Source organism: Somniosus microcephalus, chromosome 13 (assembly GCF_052327205.1).
Source record: "Somniosus microcephalus isolate GS21.2 chromosome 13, FLI_Smic_1.0, whole genome shotgun sequence".
In the NCBI taxonomy this organism is placed as follows: Eukaryota; Metazoa; Chordata; class Chondrichthyes; order Squaliformes; family Somniosidae; genus Somniosus; species Somniosus microcephalus.
Window position 1 is genome coordinate 111735863 of NC_140999.1, and position 25420 is coordinate 111761282.

Below are 25420 nucleotides of genomic sequence, written 5' to 3' on the forward strand. Positions count from 1 at the left end.
TGTGATTTTTTTACTTCCCCTGTGATTTTTTACTGCCCCTGTGATTTTTTTACTGCCCCTGTGATTTTTTACTGCCCCTGTGATTTTTTTTTATTGCCCCTGTGATTTTTTTTGTTGCCCCTGTGATTTTTTTTACTGTCCCTGTGATTTTTCACTGCCCCTGTGATTTTTTTTATTGCCCCTGTGATTTTTTACTGCACCTGTGATTTTTTTTTGTTGCCCCTGATTTTTTTTACTGCCCCTGTGATTTTTTTTACTGTCTCTGTGATTTTTTACTGCCCCTGTGATTTTTTTTACTGTCCCTGTGATTTTTTACTGCCCCTGTGATTTTTTTTACTGTCCCTGTGATTTTTTACTGCCCCTGTGATTTTTCTCCCGGGTTGCTGGCTGCAGAGTCCTGGAGTTTAGTCTTTAATTCCTGGAGACTCCAGGGCAATCGTGGAGGGTTGGCAACCCTTATAATGGGATGAGTTAATCCTGCCTGGTAGCTGACTATAAACCCAAGCATATCCAGTGAGTTTTGACAGTTCATGTCTGGGATATTAGACTGCAGAATGCATCATCTGGGGGTTGAGTCGATTCTGCAAAAAAACCATCTGATTGGAAAGTTGCGGTGGATAATGGGGATTACAGCTGTGTTTGGAACCGGAGAAGGACCAGGACTTGGGTCCCTCTCTTTATTCCTTTGTTGAAGCACATTTTTAAATTTGCTGTCACATCCATCTCTGCCAGGCGCCAACCCAACCAATGAGTTTTACCTCCAGGACTAGAGTAGAACATGTCTGCCACGTCTGATCTAAACAGAAACCAGACACAGGACGGACTTCGATCCTGTAAAAGGACTTTAAGCTTCTCTTAAATTTCAATTGAATGTAGTTACAGCCACAGACACACACACCCTTTGCACCTTGTACAGACACACCCACCTACTGCACCCTTTATTATTATACATATATAAGAACATAAGAACATAAGAAATAGGAGCAGGAGTAGGCCAATCGGCCCCTCGAGCCTGCTCCGCCATTCAATAAGATCATGGCTGATCTGATCCTAACCGCCAATCTACTATCACAGAACCATCTCCTGAATCTAACAGAATTAGACACACGAAATAGGAGCAGGATCAGGCTACACGGCCCCTGGGCCCGCTCCGCTACCCACAGGGCCATGTCCGATCCGAACCTAGACTCATGTCCAAATTCCTGCCCGCTCCCCGTAACCCTTAATTCCCTTTACTTCTAGGAAACTGTCTATTTCTGTTTTAAATTTATGTAATGATGTAGCTTCTACAGCTTTTTGGGGCAGCATATTCCATGGACCTACCACCCTCTGAGTGAAGTAGTTCCTCCTCATCTCAGTTTTGAAAGAGCAGCCCCTTATTCTAAGACTATGCCCCCTAGTTCTAGTTTCACCCATCATCGGGAACATCCTCCCCGCATCCACCCGATCCAACCCCTTCACAATCTTATATGTTTCAATAAGATCGCCTCTCATTCTTCTGAACTCCAATGAGTAGAGTCCCAATCTACTCAACCTCTCCTCATATGTCCATCCCCTCATCCCCGGGATTAACCGAGTGAACCTTCTTTGTACTGACTCGAGAGCAAATATGTATTTTCTTAAGTATGGACACCAAAACTGTATGCAGTATTCCAGGTGCGGTCTCACCAATACCTTGTACAACTGAAGCAATACCTCCCTATTTTTATATTCTATCCCCCTAGCAATGAAAGCCAACATTCCATTGGCCGCCTTAATCACTTGCTGCACCTGCATACTAACCTTTTGAGTTTCGTGCACCAGGACCCCCAGATCCCTTTGTACTTCAGTACTTTCCAGTTTCTTGCCATTAAGATAATAACTTGCTCTACGATTTTTCCTGCCAAAGTGCATAACCTCTCACTTTCCAGTATTGTATTCCATCTGCCAAATCTCTGCCCACTTACTTAGCCTGTCTATGTCCCCTTGCAGGTTTTTTATGTCCTCCTCACTCACTACTTTCCCTCCCATCTTCGTATCATCTGCAAACTTTGATATGTTACACTCGGTCCCCTCCTCCAAATCGTTAATATAGATTGTAAAGAGTTGGGGACCCAGCACTGACCCCTGCGGAACACCACTAGTTACTGATTGCCAGTCTGAGAATGAACCATTTATCCCAACTCTCTGCCTTCTGTTAGATAGCCAATCCTCTATCCATGCCAGAATATTACCCCCAATCCCGTGATTTTTTATCTTAAGCAATAATCTTTTGTGTGGCACCTTGTCAAATGCCTTTTGGAAGTCTAAATACACTACGTCCACTGGTTCCCCTTTATCCACCCTATATGTTACTTCCTCAAAGAACTCCAGCAAATTTGTCAAACATGACTTCCCCTTCATAAAACCATGCTGACTTTGTCCTATTAAATTATGATTATCCAAATGTCCTGTTACTGTCTCCTTAATAATGGACTCCAAAATTTTACCTGCCTTCTGTCTACTGCCCTTTTTAAATAAGGGTGTTACATTAGCAGTTTTCCAGTCTGCCGGGACCTTTGCTGAGTCCAGGGAGTTTTGGAAAATTATCAGCAATGCATCCACAATCCCTACCGCCACTTCCCTCAAGACCCTAGGATGTAAGCCATCAGGTCCAGGTGATTTATCCGCCTTGAGTCCCATTATTTTACCGAGTACCACTTCCTTAGTGATTTTGATCGTGTTTAGCTCCTCCCCCCCTATAGCCCCCTGTTTGTCCAGTGTTGGGATATTCTTAGTGTCCTCTACTGTAAAGACTGATACAAAATATTCATTCAGTGTTTTTGCCATCTCCATATTTCCCACCATTAATTTCCCGGTCTCATCCTCTAAGGGACCAACATTTACTTTAGCCACCCTTTTTCTTTTTATATAACTATAAAAACTCTTACTATCTGTTTTTATATTTTTTGCTAATTTACTATCATAATCTATCTTCCCTTTCTTAATCAATCTTTTTGTTATTTTTTGCTGTCTTTTAAAGTTTTCCCAATCCTCTATCCTCTCACTAGATTTGGCTACCTTATATGCCCTTGTTTTTAGTCGAATACTATCCTTAATTTCTTTACTTAGCCATGGATGGCTGTCTTTTCTTTTACACCCTTTTCTTCTCAGTGGAATATATATTTTTTGGAAGTTGTAAAATAACTCCTTAAATGTACACCACTGATCATGTATCGTCTTACCCTTTAATCTATTTCCCAATCCACTCTACTCAATTCCGCTCTCATACCTTCATAGTCTCCTTTATTCAAGCTTAGCACGCTTGCTTGAGAACCAACCTTCTCACCCTCTAATTGAATATGGAATTCAACCATGTTATGGTCACTCATTCCAAGGGGATCTTTTACTAGGACATTTTTAATTAATCCTGTCTCGTTACACAGGACCAGATCTAAGGTTGCTTGCCCCCTGGTCGGTTCAGTTACATACTGCTCAAGAAACCCATCCCTAATACACTCAATGAACTCATCCTCAAGGCAGCCCTGCCCAATTTGATTTGTCCAATTAATATGATAGTTAAAATCCCCCATAATTATAGATGTTCCCTTATTACAAGCCTCAACTATTTCCTGATTGATACTCCGTCCAACATATATATATATATATATACACACACACACATCCACTCTCTGTACATCCTTCAGACACACAAGAGAAACACTAATTGTGATGCTATTTTGCAAAATAATAAATATTGTTTATAACTGGTTATTATTTAAAGCTAACTCGCAGTGAAACAGTGCTCTTTTTTCAGGTAGTTTGCTGCCCATTGCTCCTGGCTTACAGTGCTGGGCGGCTATTGATCTAGACTGAATGTGTGTGTATGTACACGTGTGTGTGTGCGTGCATGTGTGTGTGCGTAACAACAAGGGTTATATTTTTATGAAGGCAAATATGGCTACCCGCAGAGAGTGTTTTATCTATGGTATTGCAAAATCTTGCTGGGCTACAGGTTGTTAAAATAAACTGAATTAGTTAAAGCCCTTTAAATCTGGAAGAAATGAGGAATCCCTGTGACAGCTGCATGCGAGCTCCCCTGCCCACCCTGAATGAGCCAAATGTAGCGATCTTGTAATATTCTCATTGCAAGAACACTGAACCAAAATATACCACAGGCCAAGAAAATACAGAAACTTTGCTATACTCATTGCATTTTCTGAAAAGAAGCAAAGTTTCTGGCAGCTGTGCTTTGCTGCCACCGTCAGGTCAATAATAGTACTGCTGTCCCAGTGTCCCAGCAGCAGGAGCAGTCTGGGGCCCATTCTTGGAAGCTCACTCAGGACAAACCCCCCCCCCCACCCTTCCTCCCTGCTAGCGCAGCAAACCACTCACCGATCACAAAGTACGACAACCTCAACTGGCACAACCCTTGACCTGAATTGCACCCATTGTCATGCTAAGAAACCTGTATATCTCAATAAATTCCTCCTGCCAGGACCATGCAATCAAAATGTACCAGAACTGCAGGAAGTATAAATGGGAATGCATGTTTTTGAGAGTATAGTCTACAAACCCAATATCTCTAGTCGATCTCCTGCAGCATTGCATCATGATGGGTCAAGATTAAGTGTAGGCTTTAAGTGAGCCAGGGATAATAGGACCAGGATGTACAGACATATGTCAGTCACCATTTTAAAGTGATATATTCTGTCTTTTGAAAGCAAATACTCACGGCAGTTTGGGAAGTAGGGAAGCAGAGTTGGTTGGAGTGCAGGAGCTTCTCTGCAGTACCGGCTGAGGAGCTGGGAGACTCAAAATTGAGGTGGTCCAGCAACCCCCCCCACCCCCCCCCCCACTGCTGGGAGGGTGTAATTACAACGTGACACGTTTACATGGGTAGTTCCATTATAAAGGTGGGCAGAGGAATTTATTATGGAAAAAGTTGGTGCAAAAGTGACAGGAGTCAAGGTTTTATAGACGGAGCGTATGTAGGTGTAAGATTTTAATACATTATAGATGTTTGGATACAACAAGCTAACATCTACCTTTGCTACTTGAACAAAAGTGGTTAAATTCACAATTGTGAATTCCTAGCTGACTGACCAATGTGGTAAATATGGAGAATTGATTCTGTGGGGTGAAAACTAGTGGTTGTGACGTGGCTATGAGATCCCTACCACTTCCCCATTGGCTCAGCTGGTAAATGCACAGCTGGGTGTGGTACACAGGTATAGGGAGCAGGAAGGTCCTGAGTTTGATCCGTTGTTTTGTGCTGAGTTACCTGACCTCAGCTGATCTCCGTGTCCCTGGACTAGTCGCCTGGGGCCCCTGCTCCTGAGTGCTAACCAATCACCTGCGCTCAAAAGTGTTTATGTGCAGATGTTGGGTGAGAACAAGATCGGGTTTGGCCGTGATGCCCCCCACAGTGCAACAGGTGGCCGACACTCACTGCTGATGCCGGCACATGAAGGATGGGCACTTGGGTGAGCTGCTGGAGAGCTGCTGGCCGCCGCGGGATGGCACACCTGGGATAGTTGGTGCCTCGAGTGGAGAAGGGAGATGAGAAGGGAAATAAAAATCCCAGCAGCCGAGCCTGATCCAGATCCAGTCATTACCTGATCCCTGCGCATTCCCAGCAGATCATTTGCTAGTGATCAGGAGCAGGCGCTCTGACTGGACGACCCCTTCCCTAACCCAGTGGTGCTGAGGCCAGCTGTCGGCCATTTAGGACTGAGATGAGGAGAAATGTCTTTACATAGTGGGTTGTGAATCTTTGGAATTCTCTACCCCAGAGAGCTGTGGATGCTCAGTTGTTGAGCACATTCAAGACTCAGATCGATAGATTTTTGGATTAAGGGAATCGGGCGGGAAAGTGGAGTTAAGGTCGTGGATCAGCCATGATCTTATTGAATGGTGGAGTTGCTCGAGGGTATATATGGCCTACTCCTGCCCCTATTTCTTATGTGCTAATGTTCAAACTCCCTACCTCCATATTAATTAAAGATCAGTGAAAGCACAGACCAGGGATTGATCCTGGGGCCTTGTGTGCTGAACTATCCATGAGGGGATGAGGAGCGGGGCAGTTTCTGTTGGCTCTAATGGCCATTTATTCCTTTCCAGCTGTGCGACACTTGGGCTGATGGAAGTGAAGCCTGGCAGCTCACAGACCGATGTCATGTGCGGTGAGTACTCTCCACCACATGGAGTTTGTTATCCTGGATGATTAATCTCTAAATTAAAAAAAAGAAATTTTTGTTTAAAAGCGTTGTGCGTGGGATCTTTAAGCAGACGGCAGGGGGGGTGGGGGGGAGGTGGATTTCTGACTACCCGCTTGCTGAGCCACTGACCAAACTGAGCTGAGCAGGTGGCGCATCGGAGATCAGGAAAATGGTGCTCCCCTATCGGGATGTGGCGCTGACTCACGGACGCACACTCTGTGAACCGTGGTTGTTAATGTTGATTTGAGAAGGATCGGATAAGGATCCTAAATATCCCCTCTCTCCACTACCGGCGCACCGTGGCTGCAGTGTGAACCATCTACAAGATGCACTGCAGCAACTCACCAAGGTTTCTTCGCCAGCACCTCCCAAACCCGTGACCTCTACCACCTAGAAGGACAAGGGCAGCAGGGTACATGGGAACACCACCACCTCCAAGTTCCCCTCCAAGTCACACATCATCCCAACTTGGACATTTCTTCATCGTTGCTGGATCAAGATCCTGGAACTCCCTAGCTAACAGCACTGTGGGAGCAGCTTCACCACACGGACTGCAGTGGTTTAAGAAGTTGCAACAAGGGATGAACAGTAGTCCTGCTCCAGTAGCCACGGCATTTATGCCCAGTTGAGTTTTTGGGTTGGTGGCAACCATTGTGTTGTGGCTCAATATCCAGTTCAGGATCAGATTAATAAACGTTGACCATTCATTTCAGGTGTCCCGTTACAAGATAATAGTCCTTTTAGAGCTGCAATCGGATGTTTGGCTGTGTTACTGATCATCGTCATAGTTTTATTTATCTGCAGCAGGATGGGTGAGTCTTCAATTCTGACAGTTACAGTGACTGTTGTGGTGCTTTATAATAGGACCTGCTGAGCTAGGTATTTAACTAAATCTGGAGTTGCCGTTTACCCAACGGTCTTTGCTTAGCCGACTGGTTAACCAGTTTTACCATTGTTTAGACGGGACAGTCTGGATTTTGAGCCAGATATCTGGAAATTACTAAAAAGTAAACCAGATGCCAAAGTCTGGTATTAAAATAAAAGCCTGTCCACATTGTTCACTGTCTCATAATATAGAGTCATCAGTTGTTATGATTTTCAGTGAATTTCTATCAGCAGCAAACTCAAGGCCTGATCCTGGTTACTATAATCTATCTTTAATTTATGAAGACACGTAATGCCTGTGTGCACTTCCTGTCTGCAAAACCTTAGTTCCTGTTACCATTGTTTTTGTCACACTTTTGTGCCAACTTTTGCCATCATAATTTCCTATGTTCATATTTATAATGGAAACTGCCTATGTAAACTTGTCACACTGTAATGACACCCTCTCACCAGTAGTGGTGCTGTGGTGCCTCATTTTTGTGTGTCCCAGCTCCTCACCCTATACTGCAGGGAAACTCCTCTGCTCCAGCTAACTTCTCTGTTTCCCAAATTGGCCTAAGTTTTAATTATACAAAATATCAATCAAGGGCAGTTGGGTGGGGGGAGTTCATTTTAACCTGATGGGATATAATTTTAACCTTCAGTATATGATGTCTCTAGCATATAAAAGTGGGAGAGTACTCCTGCAATCACACAGCTCACTGTTCATCCCTCACCTGGACTATTCTGTTCAGTTAACTTTGGCTGCCCCACCCTAGGAAGGATATACTTGCCTTGGGAGAGAGAACAGCCAGTGAGGATACTTCAGGACATTACCTGGGATGAAGGGACTGAGCTATGATGAGAGACTGGGTAAATTTTGCAAAGATTAAGGGGTGATCTGATCAAAGAAAATTGGCTGGGAACAGAGGAGCCACTTTCCTCTCTGGTAGCAGAATCCAGAACAAGAGAATGGAATCTGAAAACACATTTAAAACCGTTACTGAGGTGACAAGGAAAAGAATTCAGTGAGTCGGTGAGGTATGAGGATATCCATATTCCAATAACAGGCATCTCTCTCTCTACAGGTTATCTGGATCGAGCAGTGGACGTCATTCGAAGACAGGTCAGTATTTTCAGTTATTTCTGTGGAGCCCAGTAATGACCAACAGCGAGATGGCACACCCACCTGCACGGTGTGAAATGTGCTGATCACTCACTGCCCCTGGAGGCAGCAGAGCTGGAGCAGCAATGCAAGTGGGTGGCTCGGGAGGCCATTTTGTTTTGGTTGTGGACAGTCCAAGCATTCAGCCTGCCCGGCCTGCCAGGGGCACCGAGCCATCGGGGGTTCCAGCAATACCAGCGTTTCCAGACATTCCCAACAATCGGGGGTTCCAGCAATCCCAGCGTTTCCAGGGAAATTCCCAACCATCGGGGGTTCCAGCAATCCCAGCGTTTCCAGGGCATTCCCAACCATCGGGGGTTCCAGCAATCCCAGCGTTTCCAGGGCATTCCCAACCAATGGGGGTTCCAGCAATCCCAGCATTTCCAGGGCATTCCCAACAATCGGGGGTTCCAGCAATCCCAGCATTTCCAGGGCATTCCCAACAATCGGGGGTTCCAGCAATCCCAGCGTTTCCAGGGCATTCCCAACCATCGGGGGTTCCAGCAATCCCAGCGTTTCCAGACATTCCCAATAATCAGGGGTTCCAGCAATCCAAACGTTTCCAGGGCATTCCCAACAATCGGGGGTTCCAGCAATCCCAGCTTTTCCAGGGCATTCCCAACCAATGGGGGTTCCAGCAATCCCAGCATTTCCAGGGCATTCCCAACAATCGGGGGTTCCAGCAATCCCAGCGTTTCCAGGGCATTCCCAACCATCGGGGGTTCCAGCAATCCCAGCGTTTCCAGGGCATTCCCAGCCATTGAAGGGTCCAGCAACCCCAGCCTGTCGATACATTCCCAACCTTCTGGATGAGTCCAGCAATTCCAGCCTGTCCAGGGCATTCCCAACCTTCGGGATGAGTCCAGCAATCCCAACCTGTCTGGGATATTCCCAACATTTGGAATGAGTCCAGCAGTCCTGGCCTGTCCGGGGCAATCCCAACAATTGAGGAATGTGCCACAGTCAGGAATGCAATGGTGAATTGCAGCTCTAATATCAGATGCACTGGAACATTGCATGGCTGCTCGCCTGTTGGCGATGGTGTTGTGAGATTTACCTGCAATGCTAACCTGGCAGATTCCATCTGCAGCAGGAGACAGGTCGGGAGTGGCCCCACAGTAAATACTATGTGATCCATCTCATGTGGATACAGCCCTTTGTGTGTGTATTTTTTTTAGATAAACAGGCGAAGGGAACAGAAGAAGGAGGACCCCGAGAAGGCAGCCCAGGAAGCACAGCTGGTAAATCCGGTGCAGGTCGCACAGTTGGAGTGTGGAGAGAACGAGAGCCTGCACAGAGGGATTCAGGAAGTGGGCAAGGACAGCCACCCCTCCGAGGAGGAGGAGCTGAACCAGCCAGCCCAGCCTGGCACCCCAATGGGGAAGGATGGCTGCATCTCTGGACAGGGCGCTAACGGGAATGCGGGAAGGGAATGCACGGACTGAGCAAGGGCATTATCGCGAGTCGGTAGCTGAAACAAAAGTCTCCAGGATTCAGAGAGCTTTCCTTGGAATCCTACGGAATTTGCTTCAACACTGAGCATTGCAGAACTGTTTATTGTGTGCTCCATACATTATTTCTATTCTAACACCCATTGAGCTCCACGCAGTATAATTCACCAGTAGTGTTATTCACTGGAACAGTACCTCAAAGGATGCCCGTTCTGTTAACAGTGACCACTCCACAGGTTGGTCACTCTTAATACAAACAGGTCAACAGAGATTTATTGTTCCTGTGTAAAGTCCTTTGTCCTGTACACATGCATGACTGGTGAATCTTGTATAAAACGAGGCATTGCGTTTTTCTGAAATTGGGTGAGGTTGGTGCAGAAGCATGCTGATGGTGATGGGAGGGGGTTTCACACGGCTCACCGATGCCCAGCGACCCCCTGCTGGAAATTGAGCTTGAGTGGGTGGCGGGTGGGGGGGGGGGGGGGCGGGAGTGGAGGCGGGGGGGGAAATAGCTTTGGGCTCGGCATCACACAGGGCAGTGACCTCCCAACACTCGCTGCCTGGCTTGTGCCCAAAAAATCAACACTTGCTCGGGGTGCTGGAAGGATCTGTCAGTGCTTGTTGGACCACTGAGGTACCAGAGGGACTGCCAGTGCTCACAGGGCACCAGAGGGACAGTGCTATATGGAGCTGTATCCCAGCAAAAATCGGCTCCTTCAGGAGAGAAAGGGAGAAAAAAAATAGACGGGAATGATGACAAGAACATAATCCCAACTCAGATTTCAGAAGGCAATGAAACTATCCAAGCTCTCACAATTGTTCTTTGTAAAGCCACCTGAAACCACCTTATAAGCTCACACCTACCCGAATACATACAGCGCGATCATTGCGTTAATCAGTCAGGGGTTTATGACATCAACAGTAAGTGCCATGATTATGCAATTGACTTAGCTCACTGGAGGTGAACATGAATGGAGTGCATCGTAAACTGAGTGGGAAGTTGAGAATTTGGTGAGAGTGGGAATTTGGTTCAGAGAGGGAAGGAGGTGCTCTATTTTGCCTTTAACACTTGTAGTGGTTTGTGTAAGCTTGAGGCAGTAAGTATTTAAAACTAAGAACCTATAACTAACTAATCATTTAAATGAGTTAAATTAATTGGTTTAAAAAAATTAAAAATAAACCAAGTGAATTAATGACATAAAACTTTAATTAATTAAATATATAAAAAAGGTTAGATAGCGATGGCAGTGTGGGAGGTGTGCTGCATCTGCTGCATGTGGGAGTTTGTGGAGAGCAGCGTGATCCCAGGCAACCACATCTGCAGTAAGTGTCTGCAACTCGAGGAACTTCAGCTCAGAGTTGTTGAGCTGGGGTCCCAGGTGCAGACATTGCGATGCATCAGGGGAGGGGCAGAGTTACCTGGATATTTTGACCCAGGAAGCAGGCACACCCCTTAGGTTAGGTAGTGGTTTAGATTTGGTTAGTGGTCAGGGACAGGAGGATGTGACTGTAAGTTATGCAGGTAAGGGGACCTCCGATGCAGTGGTGGAGGAGTCACAGCCTTTGCCATTGTCCAGCAGGTACAAGGTACTGGTGTAGATGAGAACAAAGACTGCAAGGAAGATGGGCAAATGGACCATGGCACTGTGGTACAAGAGGCCACTCAAGCGGGGGGAGTGAAAAGGAACGTGGTAGTGGTAGGGGACAGTATAGTCAGGGGGATAGATACTGTTCTCTGCAACCACGACCGGGAGTACCGAAGGCTGTGTTGCCAGGGTTAAGGATACCTCTTTGCGGCTGGAGAGGAACTTGAAGAAGGAGGGGGAGGATCCAGTTATCATGGTCCACGAAGGAACTGACGACATAGGTAGAACTAGGAATGAGGTTCTGCTGAGGAGTTTGAGGAGCTAGGGCACAAATTGAAAAGCAGAACCTTAAACAATCTCTGGATTGTTACCTGAGCCACTTGCAAATTGGCGTAGAGACAAACAGATTAGAGGTTTAAATGCTGGCTGAAAGAGTGGTTTGGGAGGAAGGGGTTTCAGTTCATGGGGCACTGGCACCAGTACTGGGGAAAGACGGAGCTGTTCTGCTGGGACGGACTCCACTTAAAACAGGCTGGGACCAATGTCCCGACGAATTGAATAATTAGGGCGATAGATAGGGCTTTAAACTAATAATGGGGAGGGAGGGTTCAGATCAGGGTAAATTTATAAGTCTGAATAGAAAAGTCAAGGCTGTAGAGCAGAGTAGTGATTTGGGTAAAATCAAGCAGATTCTGTCAGGAAGGGACAGAGTTTAATAATGGTAATAGAGCATTAGCATAAGGCCACATCAGGGAAAAATAGTAAAAAGTTATAATTAAAGGTAGATATCTGAAGCACAAGACTTTCGGAGCAAGATAGATGAATTAATGGCACAAATGGAGATAAATGGGTTTGCCCTAGTAGCTATTGCTGAGATGTGGTTGTAGGGTGACCAAGGTTGGGAAATAAATATTCCAGGGTACATGACTTTTTGATAAGATAGACAAAATGGAAAAGGAGGTGGGGTAGCCCTGCTAATAAAGGATGAGATAAAGGCAAAAGGGAGAAAGGACCTTAGCCCGGAAAATCAGGATGTAGAATCAGTTTGGGTGGAGCTAAGAAACAACAAAGGGCAGAAAACACTGGTGGGAGTAGTTTATAGGCCCCCTTGTAGTAATCATAGTTGGACAGAGAATAAATCAGGAAATTAGAGGAGCATGTAACAAGGGTAATGTAATAATCATGGGGGATTTCAATTTTCATATAGACTGGGCAAACCAGATTGGAAAAAGTAGCTTGGAGGACGAGTTCATGGAATGCATTTGTGACAGTTTTCTAGGACAATATGTCGAGGAACCTACTAGGAAGAATGGAAAAGCAGAATATTTTTTAAAAGGTGAGAGACTAGTAAATGTTGGTATGCAGAGAGATTTGGGGGTCCTTGTATACGAATCACAGAAAGTTAACATGCAGGTATAGCAAACAATTAGGAAGGCAAATGGTATCTTAGCCTTTATTGCAATGGGGTTGGAGTATTAGAGTGAGGAAGTCTTGCTACAATTATATGGGGCTTTGGTGAGACCACATCTGGAGTACTGTGCACAGTTTTGGTCTGTACCTAAGGAAGCATATACTTGCCTTGGAGGGGGTGCAAGAAAGGTTCACTAGATTGATTCCTGGGATGAGGGGGCTGTCCTATGAGGAGAGACTGAATAGAATGGGCTTATACTCTCTGGAGTTTAGAAGAATGAGAGGTGATCTCATTGAAACATATAAGATTCTGAGGGGGCTTGACAGGGTAGAGGCTGTTTCCCCGGGCTGGAAAGTCTAGTACTAGGGGTCATAGTCTCAGGATAAGGGTCAGCCATTTAGGACTGAGATGAGGGTTGTGAAATTTTGGAATCCTCCATCTCAGATGGCTGTGGATGCTCAGTCGTTGAGTATATTGAAGACTGAGATCAATAGATTTTTGGACTTTAAGGGAATTAAGGGATACGGGGATAGGACGGGAAAGTGGAGTTGATGTAGAAGTTCAGCCATGATCTATTGAATGGTGGCGCAGACTCAAGGGGCTGTATGGCCTACTCCTGATCCTATTTCTTATGTTCTTATTTGACCATTGAGAGTTTTGAATGATTCGAGTGGTAAGAACATAAGAACTAGGAGCAGGAGTAGGCCATTCGGCCCCTCGAGCCTGCTCCACCATTCAATGAGATCATGGCTGATCTACGACCTCAACTCCACTTTCCCGCCCGATCCCCGTATCCCTTGATTCCTCTAGAGTCCAGAAATCTATCTATCTTGGCCTTGAATATACTCAATGACTCAAAATCCACAGCCCTTTGGGATAGAGAATTCCAAAGATTCACAACACTCTGAGTGAAGAAATTCCTCCTCATCTCAGTCTTAAATGGCCTACTCCTTATTCTGAGACTATGCCCCTAGTTCTAGACTCTCCAGCCAGGGGAAACAACTTCTCAGCATCTACCCTGTCAATTCCCCTCAGAATCACCTCTCATTCTTCTAAACTCCAGAGAGTATAGGCCCAATCTACTCAATCTTTCCTCATAGGACAACCCTCTCATTCCTGGGATCAATCTAGTGAACCTTTGTTGCACCACCTCTAAGGCATGTATGTCCTTTCTCAGATAAGGAGACCAAATTTGTGCACAGTACTCCAGGCGTGGTCTCACTAAAGCCCTGTAGAATTGTAGTAAGACTTCCTTACTCTTGTACTCCAACCCCCTTGTAATAAGGTTCAACATGCCATTTGCCTTCCTAATTGCATGCTGGACCTGCATGCTAACTTCTGCGTTTCCTGTACGAGGACACCCAAATCTCTCTGAACACCAACATTTAATCGTTTCTCACCATTTAAAAACTTCTGTTTTTCTATTCTTCCTACCAAAGTGACTAACCTCACATTTCCTCACATTATACTCCATCTGCCACCTTATTGCCCACTCACTTAACCTGTCTATATCCCTTTGCAGGCTCTTTGTGTCCTCCTCACAGCTTACTTTCCCACCTAGCTTTGTATCGTCAGTAAACTTGGATACATTGTACTCGGTCCCTTCATCTAAGTCATTAATATAGATTGTGAATAGTTGAGGCCCCAGCACTGATTCTTGTGGCACCCCACTAGTTACAGCCTGCCAATCTGTATGCCTTTTGGAAATCCAAATATATTACATTCACTGGTTCCCCTTTATCTACCCTGCTAGTTACATCCTCAAAAAACTCTAATAAATTTGTTAAACACGACCCATATTATGATTTTCTAAGTGCCCTGTTACCACTTCCTTAATGGATTCCAGCGTTTTCCTGATGACTGAAGTCAGGCTCACTGTCCTGTAGTTCCGTGTTCTCTCTTGTTCCTTTCTTGAATTGCGGGGTTACATTTGCTACCTTCCAATCTGCTGGGACCGTTCTAGAATTTAGGGAATTTTGATGTGATGTCAGTTGTTATATAATAACACTAGCAGATTTCCTGTAGCATTTTGAAGGATAGGTGTGATGTTTAGCTGCTAACCTGGCCTGTCACTTTAAGACCACCACTGTAAATAGACAAATCCAGGTAACTGTAGCTACTTGTAAATTTCAGGCTGCAGCTCAACAACTGGCTTTCATTCTCTTTTTTTTCCCTAAGATTATTTTCCTTTTGTATCAAGAGTCTGATATCTGGAGTGTGATATGTGTATGTTAGAAGCATGAATTTATGTATAATATAAGTAGATCTCCCGTGATACTGTTTATAGGATGTGCTGTTTAATAAGGACAAGAGCATTATGGCAGGTAACGTACAATTATAATTCTGCTGCTAAAGTGTAGGTGCATGGCCCTTTAAATCTACAAGGCGAAATTCTCGAGATTCTTACAATGAATGCTCGGGTCAATTACGAGTCACACTGGGATGCTATCAAGTGCTGACCTATCACTTTAATTACACTGAATGATGGCCATACTTCTTGATTGGCTCAAATCTCTTATTTGTAAAAGGAGCAACAAATCAGAACTCTGTAGTGAGGAGAGATCTACCAATTAAAGGAAGGCAGAAACTGAGCCAATTAAATCAATCAACATGTCAGCTTGGCTCAGTTGGTCGTACTTTTACCCAAGTCAGAAGGTTGTAGGTTCAAGCCCTGCTGTGGACTTGCATATATAATCCAGGCTGACACCTCAGTGCAGTATTACATTGTCGGAGATGCCGTCTCCTCAAATGAGACCCTGTCTATCTGCCAGGACGGATGTTTAAATTCCCACGGCACTATCCAAAGAAGAGGTACTGGCCAAAATTCCTCCCACACCCAGTCACCAAAAGTAGGTCATTTGCTGTGTTTGGGATCGTGCTGTGCACAAATTGGCTGCCCTGTTGACCCACAGAGCCACAGTGACTGCACTTCAAAAGCGAGGTAATGGCTGTAAAGCACGGGGGGTGTCCCGAGGATGTGAGAAGGCGCTATATAAATGAAAGTTCTTTCTTTCACAGATTTTTCCCCCAACATCCTTTTGGCCGTCATATTGTTTTTTGGTAACTTCAGAAGAGAGTTATAAAAATATTTTTTTATCATAACAAGAATTTAAACTAAATACTTCACCATTATGTCGTTTTCAATTTACCTATATACTTGATGTTTTAGGTATCAAGCCTCTTCATTTCTAATTTTCATCTGAGGCCTATTGCTATTTCCAGGCCTGGGGTTTGATTTTTGGCTGTATCTTGGATTGTGCATTTTTCAGGTCTTTCTAGCTCATTTTTCCCCAATATGCTCGGCCTTAGGTATTAAGGGATATGGGGCAAAGACAGGTCTATGAATTTAGGTCACAGATCAGCCATGATTTCTCTGAATGGCGGAACAGGCTCGAGGCGCTAAATGGCCTCCTCATGTTCCTATATTCCTTATTGCAAATGAGCAGCTGCTAACCTGCCATGCACAATCTATAAAATAAATTCAACTTAAACGATGCAGGTACTGAGGTGGGGCTGCTTGGGTTCATCCCCATTGGCTGCGTTTCATATCATGGTAAACCCTCCCTTCAGCAGAGTTACGTACTTCCCATTTTTTTCCTTTTACTTCCCTGTGCCATTTCAGACCTTGCGAAGTTCACCTGGAGCCGTACTCCCTGTGCTGCTGTAACATCCTGATTTGTTTTGTTCCCCCCGCCCCACCCCTTACCCCAGCCTCATTCACAGTCTCGTGCTCACCTGCTTCCTCCAGTGTTCCTGGCCCATTCTCTGGTCTCAATGCTCCCTTCCTGCTCCCATCAGCTCCTTTCGCTACTTTAGTGACCCATTCTTTTCCACCTCGTAATCTTTCCACATGTGATAGAGTCAGAGAGAGGGAGAGACAGATAGATTATCTGGTCATTATCACATTGCTGTTTGTGGGAGCTTGCTGAGCGCAAATTGGCTGTCGTGTTTCCTCCATTATAACAGCTGCTACACTTCAAAAAGTACTTCATTGGCTGTAAAGCACATTGGAACGTCCTGAGGTCGTGAAAGGCACTATATAAATGCAATTTCTTTCCTTCTTTCCTTCCAGGGGCACAGCTTCACTTTAGCAGCAGAATGATATTTGTGCATTATATGATAACATTCCTGCTGTTATAATGGTATATCAGTGATGAAAATTAGCATTTTTCCTCTATGAAGTATTGTGTTACTGGCTTCATTCTTGTCATTTTACAGACAGTTAAAGCTAGGTTGTTTACACAAATTGGTCCAGTTTATTTGACAATAATAGCCCCAGAAAAAACTTTATGTCTACTATAGCCATCAAGGTGACATGTAAATACATTAAATCGCAACTCAATTTGTCCGTTTCCTGTGTTCAATGTTTTCAAAGTGCTGTTACTAATAACACACCGTTTGATTGTAAGGTTACGGTCAAGTAACTTATTTTTATTTTTATGTTGAAGTTTTAATTCAGAAGACATGACTATTTGAAAAAAAATGTTGTATTCCATTAAGAGATACTTGCTTGTAGTTGCTGTAAATATGCTGGTTATATTTGCCACTGTTCACTTATCTATTTATATTGTTAATACATTTTTTGGCATTTTATATACTCACCTGTGGTCTGATTGAATGTTTATTCTACTTTCCAAAGTTAATTTAATGGGAGCAATTTTAACTTAACCCACGGGATTGGGTGCAATGCTGGTTTCACACCCTGCCTGATTTCATTCTCCATTGCAGTCGGTGGAGAGTAATAGTGGGCAGGGTGTAAAACCGGCGTTCCACCCGATCCCGTGGGATTCCCATCCAGTGAGTTGGATTAAAATTACCCTCCCCATGTGTGGGCATGTGATACACCAGTAAGCTGACACCACTGGTGAGGGTTTACGTTGGATACTGGGCTTGCTACAACTAGCCAGATATTGGGTATGGTAAAGGCACAGTCTGGTTCATGTAATCAAGGGCTCGCTTAAGTTTATGGTCTTTGGCAGTGAACATGAGGAAACTAGATGAGGTACAAGGCCAAAAATATAACCGCAAAGTTTCCTGACCAAACAACAATTAAATTCTGATGGACCCTGAGCCAAGGGAAAGCAATCCAATCACTCAACTGCTTTTGACCTGTAGCCGGAAACCTACAGGAAACTCTTGTTTAAACGGCACCTAAATATCCGGAATTCTCTATTAACCGGCAAAATTCAAATTCCGAAAACAACACCTCAATAACCGGAAATGTTGCCGAGTCCGAGTCTCCCGCGGTGGCCGAGTTAGTCAGTGGGCGTAGTTCTCCAAACTGCCACTACTCGGCTTCTTGGCGCTGTCGGAAGTCCGAACACCTCAATAACCGGAGTCTGACTTTCCCGCGCTGCCGGTAGTCTCTTCCGATCCACCATTTTTCTGTGTGTCTTTCCATCTTTATTGTGAATTATCTCCCCCGTCTTGCATTTTGGAATTCCCAAAAGTTGGTCCAAGCAAAAGGAAGAGAGTGGTGTTAACTTTAAAACAGAAAATCGAGATATGCTAACGGTAGATAACCCTCTCCGTCATCCGGAATTTTAAATCAACCGGCACCATCCTGGTCCCGTCGGTGCCAGATACCAAAGAGTTTCCTGTATAAGTATTTTTCCAATCTGCAAAATTCCCTAACCAAACAACAGTGAAATGTCAGCCTATGTTTACGTGAACTCAATTAGACTCACCTTAGCAACAAAATAATACGTTGTAAATTTCATGACACAGTGTGCCTCACATGGCACAATGCTCTTGTAAAACAGCACCATACAACTTTCCACAAGCAATGGGGGTGATTTTGCCAATGGGGGCGCGCTGGAGGCGGGACTGCTGCTTGTCAGGTTGTAGTCCCGCCTCCATTGACTTCTGGCCAACCCACGCTATTTTCCCTTGATTGACCTTGTTAAGCCCGCCCAGCGGGCTTAGCAGGCCAATTAAGGGGAAGCTGGTTACAGAGAACGTCAGTGTATGACATTTTATCTATCAAAAATTTTGTATTCAAGACTCATCAAACCTATCTGCTGAACAGAAATCAGATGGTTGTTGCATCGGAGACTGCAGCAGCCATTCTGTCATCTCTGCCGGTGAGATGCGGGAGTCTCCGGTTCCCCAATGGTTGAAGCCTGCAGGAAGAAACAAAGGTAAGTAAACATTTTCTATCACTTTTCTCTCACTTCACATACCTCTCCACACTTGCACCCATCACTCACCTCCACAGCGAACTTTTGGACCCCTCCGACCCCCGCAGACCCACTGCTCGCCTCGGTGACCCTGGCGGTGTTTCCCAACGTCGGGAAGTTCACACCTCTGATGGAAAAATGGGGATAATCCTCTTAACTGCCTGTTAACTATCTGTTAAGTGGCTGTAATCCTCTTGGCGCCACCAGGAGACGGGACCCGCCGTGGGTTGGGGACCCACCTCCTGGGAGGATGGCACGGAGGTGGGTTGGGGCCGGGATGGATGCCCGCCCCCAGATTCTGCCATTTTCCTGGCAGACCCGCCTCCCCAGGGCTGGCAAAATCACCCCCCTTGGCACAGAAGACCTGCTAACAAATTGGTTGTCCAGCGCTACCTCCCTCTGTTATTGTCTGCTCTTTCTGCCTATGTAGAGGAACCACGTGAAACGAGTTTGGAACATCAGGAACAGGAATAGGCCATTCAGTCTGTAGGGGGTGGCATGTGACCAGTCAGCTCTGCCCCTGACTGTCTCTGAGCGGTTCGAATCGCTCCCACACCCCTGGGTTCTAGACACCGGTACAGGCGGCGATACAGAAAATAGAGTAGACAACTGGTTTGGTGCAAGAAAACTTAATTTTATTAAAGGCACATGATATACCTATCAATTCAGTTCATGAAAAGCGATGAGTTAAGTTAGTAACTATAGGTTTTTATTGGCTAAATAACAGAGCCCACCCTCGTGGGTGATCGGATCCAACAAGGAGGAATACCAGCCAGTCGACCACCTTTATACCTGGGCAAGCAGGCGGAGCCATGGGCGGAGTCAGCTGTGGTCAGCCCAGGTATAACAGCGTGACAAGAGGTGACCTTGTGTAGTGATACAACAGTGTAAACAGTGATAACCATAGTGTAACGATATAAACAGTGATAACCATAGTGTAACGATAGTGAACGATAAAAGTGGTTTACCACATTCACCCCTTGTTTAAATTTGAGTCCGGCGGGGTGAAGTGTACTACCAGTTCGGGTATGTCAGTCTGTCCGGAGGCCTCGTAAGCCTTTCTGATCGGCGCAGCAGTGGCGGCGGTGGTGCAGTATCCGATGTTAATGCTGGTGTCTGCGTGGTCGGCGAAGGCTCGTGGCGTTCCGGCATGCCATCTACCTGGGCTGGATTTGGGGGGGTGGTGGGGGGTAACGGTGGTGTCTCAGGGGTGCCCGAGGGTGCGAGGTCTCGTAAGGAGACTGTGTCCTCCCGCCCGTCTGGGTATGCCACATAGGCGTACTGGGGGTTGGCGTGCAGGAGGTCCACCCTCTCGACCAGGGGGTCCGTTTTATGGGCCCTCACGTGCTTTCGCAGCAAGACGGGCCCCGGAGAAGTCAGCCATGTTGGTAGCGAGGTTCCCGTAGTCGACTTCCTGGGGAAAACAAACATTCGTTCATGGGGGGTGGCATTAATGGCAGTGCAAAGCAGTGACCGGATGGAATGCAGCGCTGCCGGGAGGACTTCCTGCCAGCGAGAGGTTGGGAGGCCCTTAGACTTTAAGGCTAAGAGAACGGCCTTCCAGACAGTCGTGTTCTCTCTTTCCACCTGGCCGTTCCCTCGGGGGTTGTAGCTGGTGGTCCTGCTTGCAGCAATACCTCTCGCTAGTAGGAACTGGCGAAGTTCCTCGCTCATGAAGGATGAGCCCCGGTCGCTATGTATATAGTTCGGGAACCCGAACAAGGCGAAGAGGTCGTTCAGGCATTTGATGACTGTGGTACTGGTCATGTCTGGGCAGGGGAAGGCAAAGGGGAAACGGGAGTACTCATCAATAATGTTGAGGAAGTACACATTACGGTCAGAGGACGGGAGGGGCCCCTTAAAATCGATGCTCAAGCGCTCGAAGGGGCGGGTGGCCTTGATCAGGCTTGCTCTGTCCGGCCTAAAGAAATGCGGTTTGCATTCGGCACAGGTTTGGCAGTTCCTGGTCATGGTCCTGACCTCCTCGATGGAGTAGGGCAGGTTGCGGGCCTTAATGAAGTGGTAAAGTCTGGTGACCCCAGGGTGGCAGAGGTCGTTGTGGAGGGTCTGCAGTCTATCAATTTGCGCGTTGGCGCATGTACTTCGTGATAGAGCATCTGGGGGTTCGTTCAGTTTACCAGGCCGGTACAAGATATCATAATCATAGGTGGAGAGCTCGATTCTCCACCTCAAGATCTTGTCGTTCTTGATTTTGCCCCTCAGCTTGTTATTAAACATAAAAGCGACCGAACGCTGGTCGGTGAGGAGGGTAAATCGTTTGCCTGCCAGGTAATGCCTCCAGCGTCGTACTGCTTCCACGATCGCCTGGGCCTCCTTCTCGACCGAAGAGTGTCGGATCTCAGGGCCCTGGAGGGTCCTTGAGAAGAAGGCCACAGGTCTCCCCGCCTGGTTAAGGGTTGCAGCTAGGGCGAAGTCGGATGCATCGCTCTCCACTTGGAAAGGGATAGACTCATCCACCGCGTGCATTGTGGCCTTAGCAATGTCTCCCTTTATGAGGGAGAAGGCTGCGCATGCTTCTGCCGTCAGGGGAAAGGAGGTGGACTTCATGAGGGGTCTGGCTTTGTCCGCATAATTGGGCACCCATTGGGCATAGTAGGCAAAGAGCCCCAGGGTTCTCTTCAGCGCCTTTGGACAGTGGGGGAGGGGAAGCTCCATGAGGGGGCGCATTCTTTCGGGGTCGGGGCCGATGACTCCGTTCTCTACTACGCAGCCGAGGATGGCAAGACGCGAGGTGTTAAACACACATTTCTCCTTATTGTAGGTGAGGTTCAGCCGTTGGGCCGTACGGAGGAATCTCTCCAGATTAACATCATGGTCCTGCTGGTCGCGGCCGCAGATGGTGACGTTATCTAGATAAGGGAACGTGGCATGCAGCCCGTTCTGGTCAACCATCCGGTCCATCTCCCTTTGGAAGACCGAAACCCCATTGGTGATGCCGAAGGGAACCCTAAGGATGTGGTAGAGGCGGCCATTCGCCTCGAAGGCGGTATACTGGTGGTCCTCAGGGCGGATAGGGAGTTGGTGATAGGCCGACTTAAGGTCGATGGTAGAGAATACCCGGTACTGTGCAATCTGATTGACCATATCAGATATGCGGGGAAGGGGGTATGCGTCCAGCTGGGTGTACCGGTTTATGGTTTGGCTGTAGTCGATGACCAGGCGGTTTTTATTGCCGGTCTTAACGACTACGACCTGGGCACGCCAGGGGCTGTTGCTCCTCTCGATGATGCCCTCCTTCAGGAGACGCTGCACCTCAGAGCTAATAAAAGCTCTGTCCCCGGCGCTGTACCGCCTGCTCTTGGTAGCGACGGGTTTACAGTCGCGGGTGAAGTTAGCGAACAGGGAGGGGGGCAGGACCTTGAGGGTGGATAGGCCGCAGGTGGTACGCGGTGGGCGGTTTAAAAGCTGCTGGTTGTCGACTGAGTGGGGGGAGGGGTCCACCGTATGCCAAAGTGACACTTTGAAGGTGGGATTGGAAATCCAGCCCTAGTAGGACGGCAGAGCTGGGGCAGGACGAGAAGTTTAAAATTTTTATACTCCGTGCCCCTAACCGACAGGGTCACAACACAGTAGCCGCTGATGTCTGTAGAATGGGACCTCGACGCCATCGAGATCCGGTTGCGCGTTGGCCGGGCAGTGAGGGAGTAGTGGCTCACCGTGTCTGGATGGATGAAACTCTCCGTGCTTCCGCTGTCGAACAGGCAGGTCGTGGCGTGGCTGTTTACTTTGATGTCCATCATGGACTTGGACAGGTGATGCGGGCAAGCTTGGTCAAGTGTGACGGAGGCTAGTGTATGGCTGAGCGAGCTGCTGTAGTCTGCGGGTGAGGCGGTGGTCGGGTCTGGAGACAAGGTGGCGGTCGAGTGTGGTGAACAAAATGGCGGCGCCCACAACGTTGAATAAAATGGCGGAGAAGATGGCCGCCCCCACAACTCACATGAGGCACTGCCGGCGTCGGTGGCCTTGATCAAAGATGGCCGCCCCACGACTCTCACGAGGGGATACTGGCATCTGTGGCCTTGATGAAAGATGGCCGCCCCCACAACTCGCATGAGGCAGTGCTGGCGTCTGTGGCTTTCCCCCTGCAGGCCTTCGCGAAGTGGCCTTTCTTGTGGCAGTCGGAGCAGGTCGCGTTTCTTGCAGGGCAGCGCGCCTTCGGGTGTTTCGCCTGGCCACAGAAGAAGCAGCCGGCGGCCTGATCGCGGGGCTCCGATGTCGCAGCCGGTACCGGGGGTGGCGGTCCCGATCGGTTCCGGGACACTGACGCTGTGGTAGGTCCCAGAGGCGGCGGTGCGAGGGGTATTGCGGCCGGGGTCGGGCCCGAGTCCCAGGGTCGCGCAGCACAGTACCTGGAGTACGCCTCGAGGTCCCGATGGGCCACTTCCAAGGAGTGAGCGAGGGTAGCAGCTGTTTTCAGGTCGAGGTCCTTTGATTCCAGCAGTCTTTGCCGTGAGTAGTCTGACCGAAGGCCTTTCACGAAGGCATCTCGGATGTTTCCATCTGTATGTTCTGCAGCTGTTACGGCTTTAAAGTCACAGTCCCTGCCGAGTATTTGCAGCGCCCGTAAGAAATCATCAACCGACTCTCCTGGCTGTTGCGAGCGGGATCTTAGGAGATGCCTGGCGTACATTGAGTTTACAGGGCTCCGATACTGTTCTTTTAGCAGGTTGAGGGCGTCCTCGTATGTGGCAATGTCCCGGATGAGTGCAAATACTTTAGGGCTCACCTGAGCGGTCAGAACTCTTAGTTTGGATGCCGGAGGCACGCCGGATTCTCCCAGGTAGGCTTCGAAGCAGCTCAGCCAGTGTTCGAAGTCGAGGGCTGAATTCGCAGCCTGTGGGTTTAAATCCAGGTACGGCGGCCGGAGGGCTCGTAGCCAGGCCGGCTGCTGGGGCTGTTGTAGATGGCCGTTTGGCTGAGGCTGTACGTCTGACTGGTCGTTTGTCTGCTCCGTTGTAGACATTTCAAAATTTAGCCAATAAAATTGATACACCTATCAATTCAGTTCATGAAAAGCGACGAGTTAAGTTAGTAACTATAGGTTTTTATTGGCTAAATAACAGAGCCCACCCTTGTGGGTGATCGGATCCAACAAGGAGGAATACCAGCCAGTCGACCACCTTTATACCTGGGCAAGCAGGCGGAGCCATGGGCGGAGTCAGCTGTGGTCAGCCCAGGTATAACAGCGTGACAAGAGGTGACCTTGTGTAGTGATACAACAGTGTAAACAGTGATAACCATAGTGTAACGATATAAACAGTGATAACCATAGTGTAACGATAGTGAACGATAAAAGTGGTTTACCACAGCACAATCAAGTCACAATACTGAGAATTACTAGAATAATTACAGACATATAAAATTACACTTATTTGGGAATGGGGAAGACACGGCACAACGAGGGAACAAACACATTAAAAATCCCCCTACTCTTATCCTACCCCCAATACCTAACTAGATTAAGCAATGAGGGGCCAGGGATTTACGCTCACCAATGGGGTTCTTTTTTGATGGTTCGAAACCTGTCGATTAAGCCGGTTGTGGTTTTGGGGTTCGCTCTTGTCCTTTGGGGCCTGCCGTCGTCACGTGGTCCCAGGGCGCGGCGGTGGAGTCGTCTGTGTAAAGTACCCTCCTTTTCCTCTGTTAGGGAGTAAAGTCTTTGTTGGGTACTTTACCTTGCAGAAATGGTTGTTCTTCTGGTGGTGGTTTGGTCGCTGATGGTTTTGTTGCGGTTGGGGTTTGGTTGGCGGTCTATAGTGTTGGCTTGATTCTTCTACCCATGCTTCGAACGCCAGCTTATAACTGGACTGAGGTGTGTGCCCGCTCGTCCCCAACGCTTCTTTACGCTGCCCTTCTATGCTTATCGGTTTTTGCCGTTCGTCTCGTCTCGCCTGCCCGTTTGCAGCCCCGTGTGTCCTGTGCATGTTTGATTCGGGTTCCGTTCTCCTCCCGCGTTTGGCCCCCGGTGTTGTAATGGGCGTCCTCGGTGTCGAGCAGCGCGGGGAGGGAGAAGAGAAGCAAGCGAAGAGGCAAGAGACCTTGGCTACCGGTGGGCCTACAATTATACCCAGTTCTTCACCCTTATCTGCGCACCAAATCAGGTCAGTTCTTTGTCTAATTTTGGCGGGCTCGTCTAAAGTGATTACAGTCATCCACTTTAACTGTTTTTGGGGCAGTTGTCTCCTTGTTTAATGGCTTCAACATCCTGGCTGTTTGTTATTTATGAAATTTAATCGTCTTTTCCTGGCTTGGTAGCTACTTTGAGCTGTTACTGATTATTTATACGGAAAGTTAATGGCCTCAAGATTAGGCTTATCCTGAGTTGATCTGTTTCAAGATGAAGAATGCATATTCTGTGTTTACCTAGCTGTCTGGCTTTAGAAAATGACAAAGTCTTTCACAGATCCATGCATGTTAGGTTTCGTTTCAGGATTTGAATGGGCCTGCCTTTTGCAGGGCCTTGCTTTTAAAATCCTGCAAGCCTCGGTCACGAGGTTTCAGAAGCCATTTTCTTTTGGGTACCCTTTTTAATAGCTTGTCCATACAGGGTCCCTTTATCCATAA

General features: G+C 47.1%; 1 protein-coding gene across 1 annotated transcript in view; it reads left to right on the forward strand.

Moving 5' to 3' along the window:
• The window catches only part of LOC147108554 (tumor necrosis factor receptor superfamily member 5-like), a 92934-nt gene extending 82815 nt beyond the window's left edge, over positions 1–10119 (forward strand). The window contains exons 6-9 of the mRNA XM_086005233.1: positions 6082–6143; positions 6893–6991; positions 8132–8169; positions 9387–10119. Of these exons, the coding sequence (XP_085861359.1) occupies positions 6082–6143; positions 6893–6991; positions 8132–8169; positions 9387–9653 (466 nt within the window). The 3' untranslated portion in view covers positions 9654–10119. The remainder of the gene's footprint in view (positions 1–6081; positions 6144–6892; positions 6992–8131; positions 8170–9386) is intronic.
• Positions 10120–25420: the final 15301 nt, after the last annotated feature.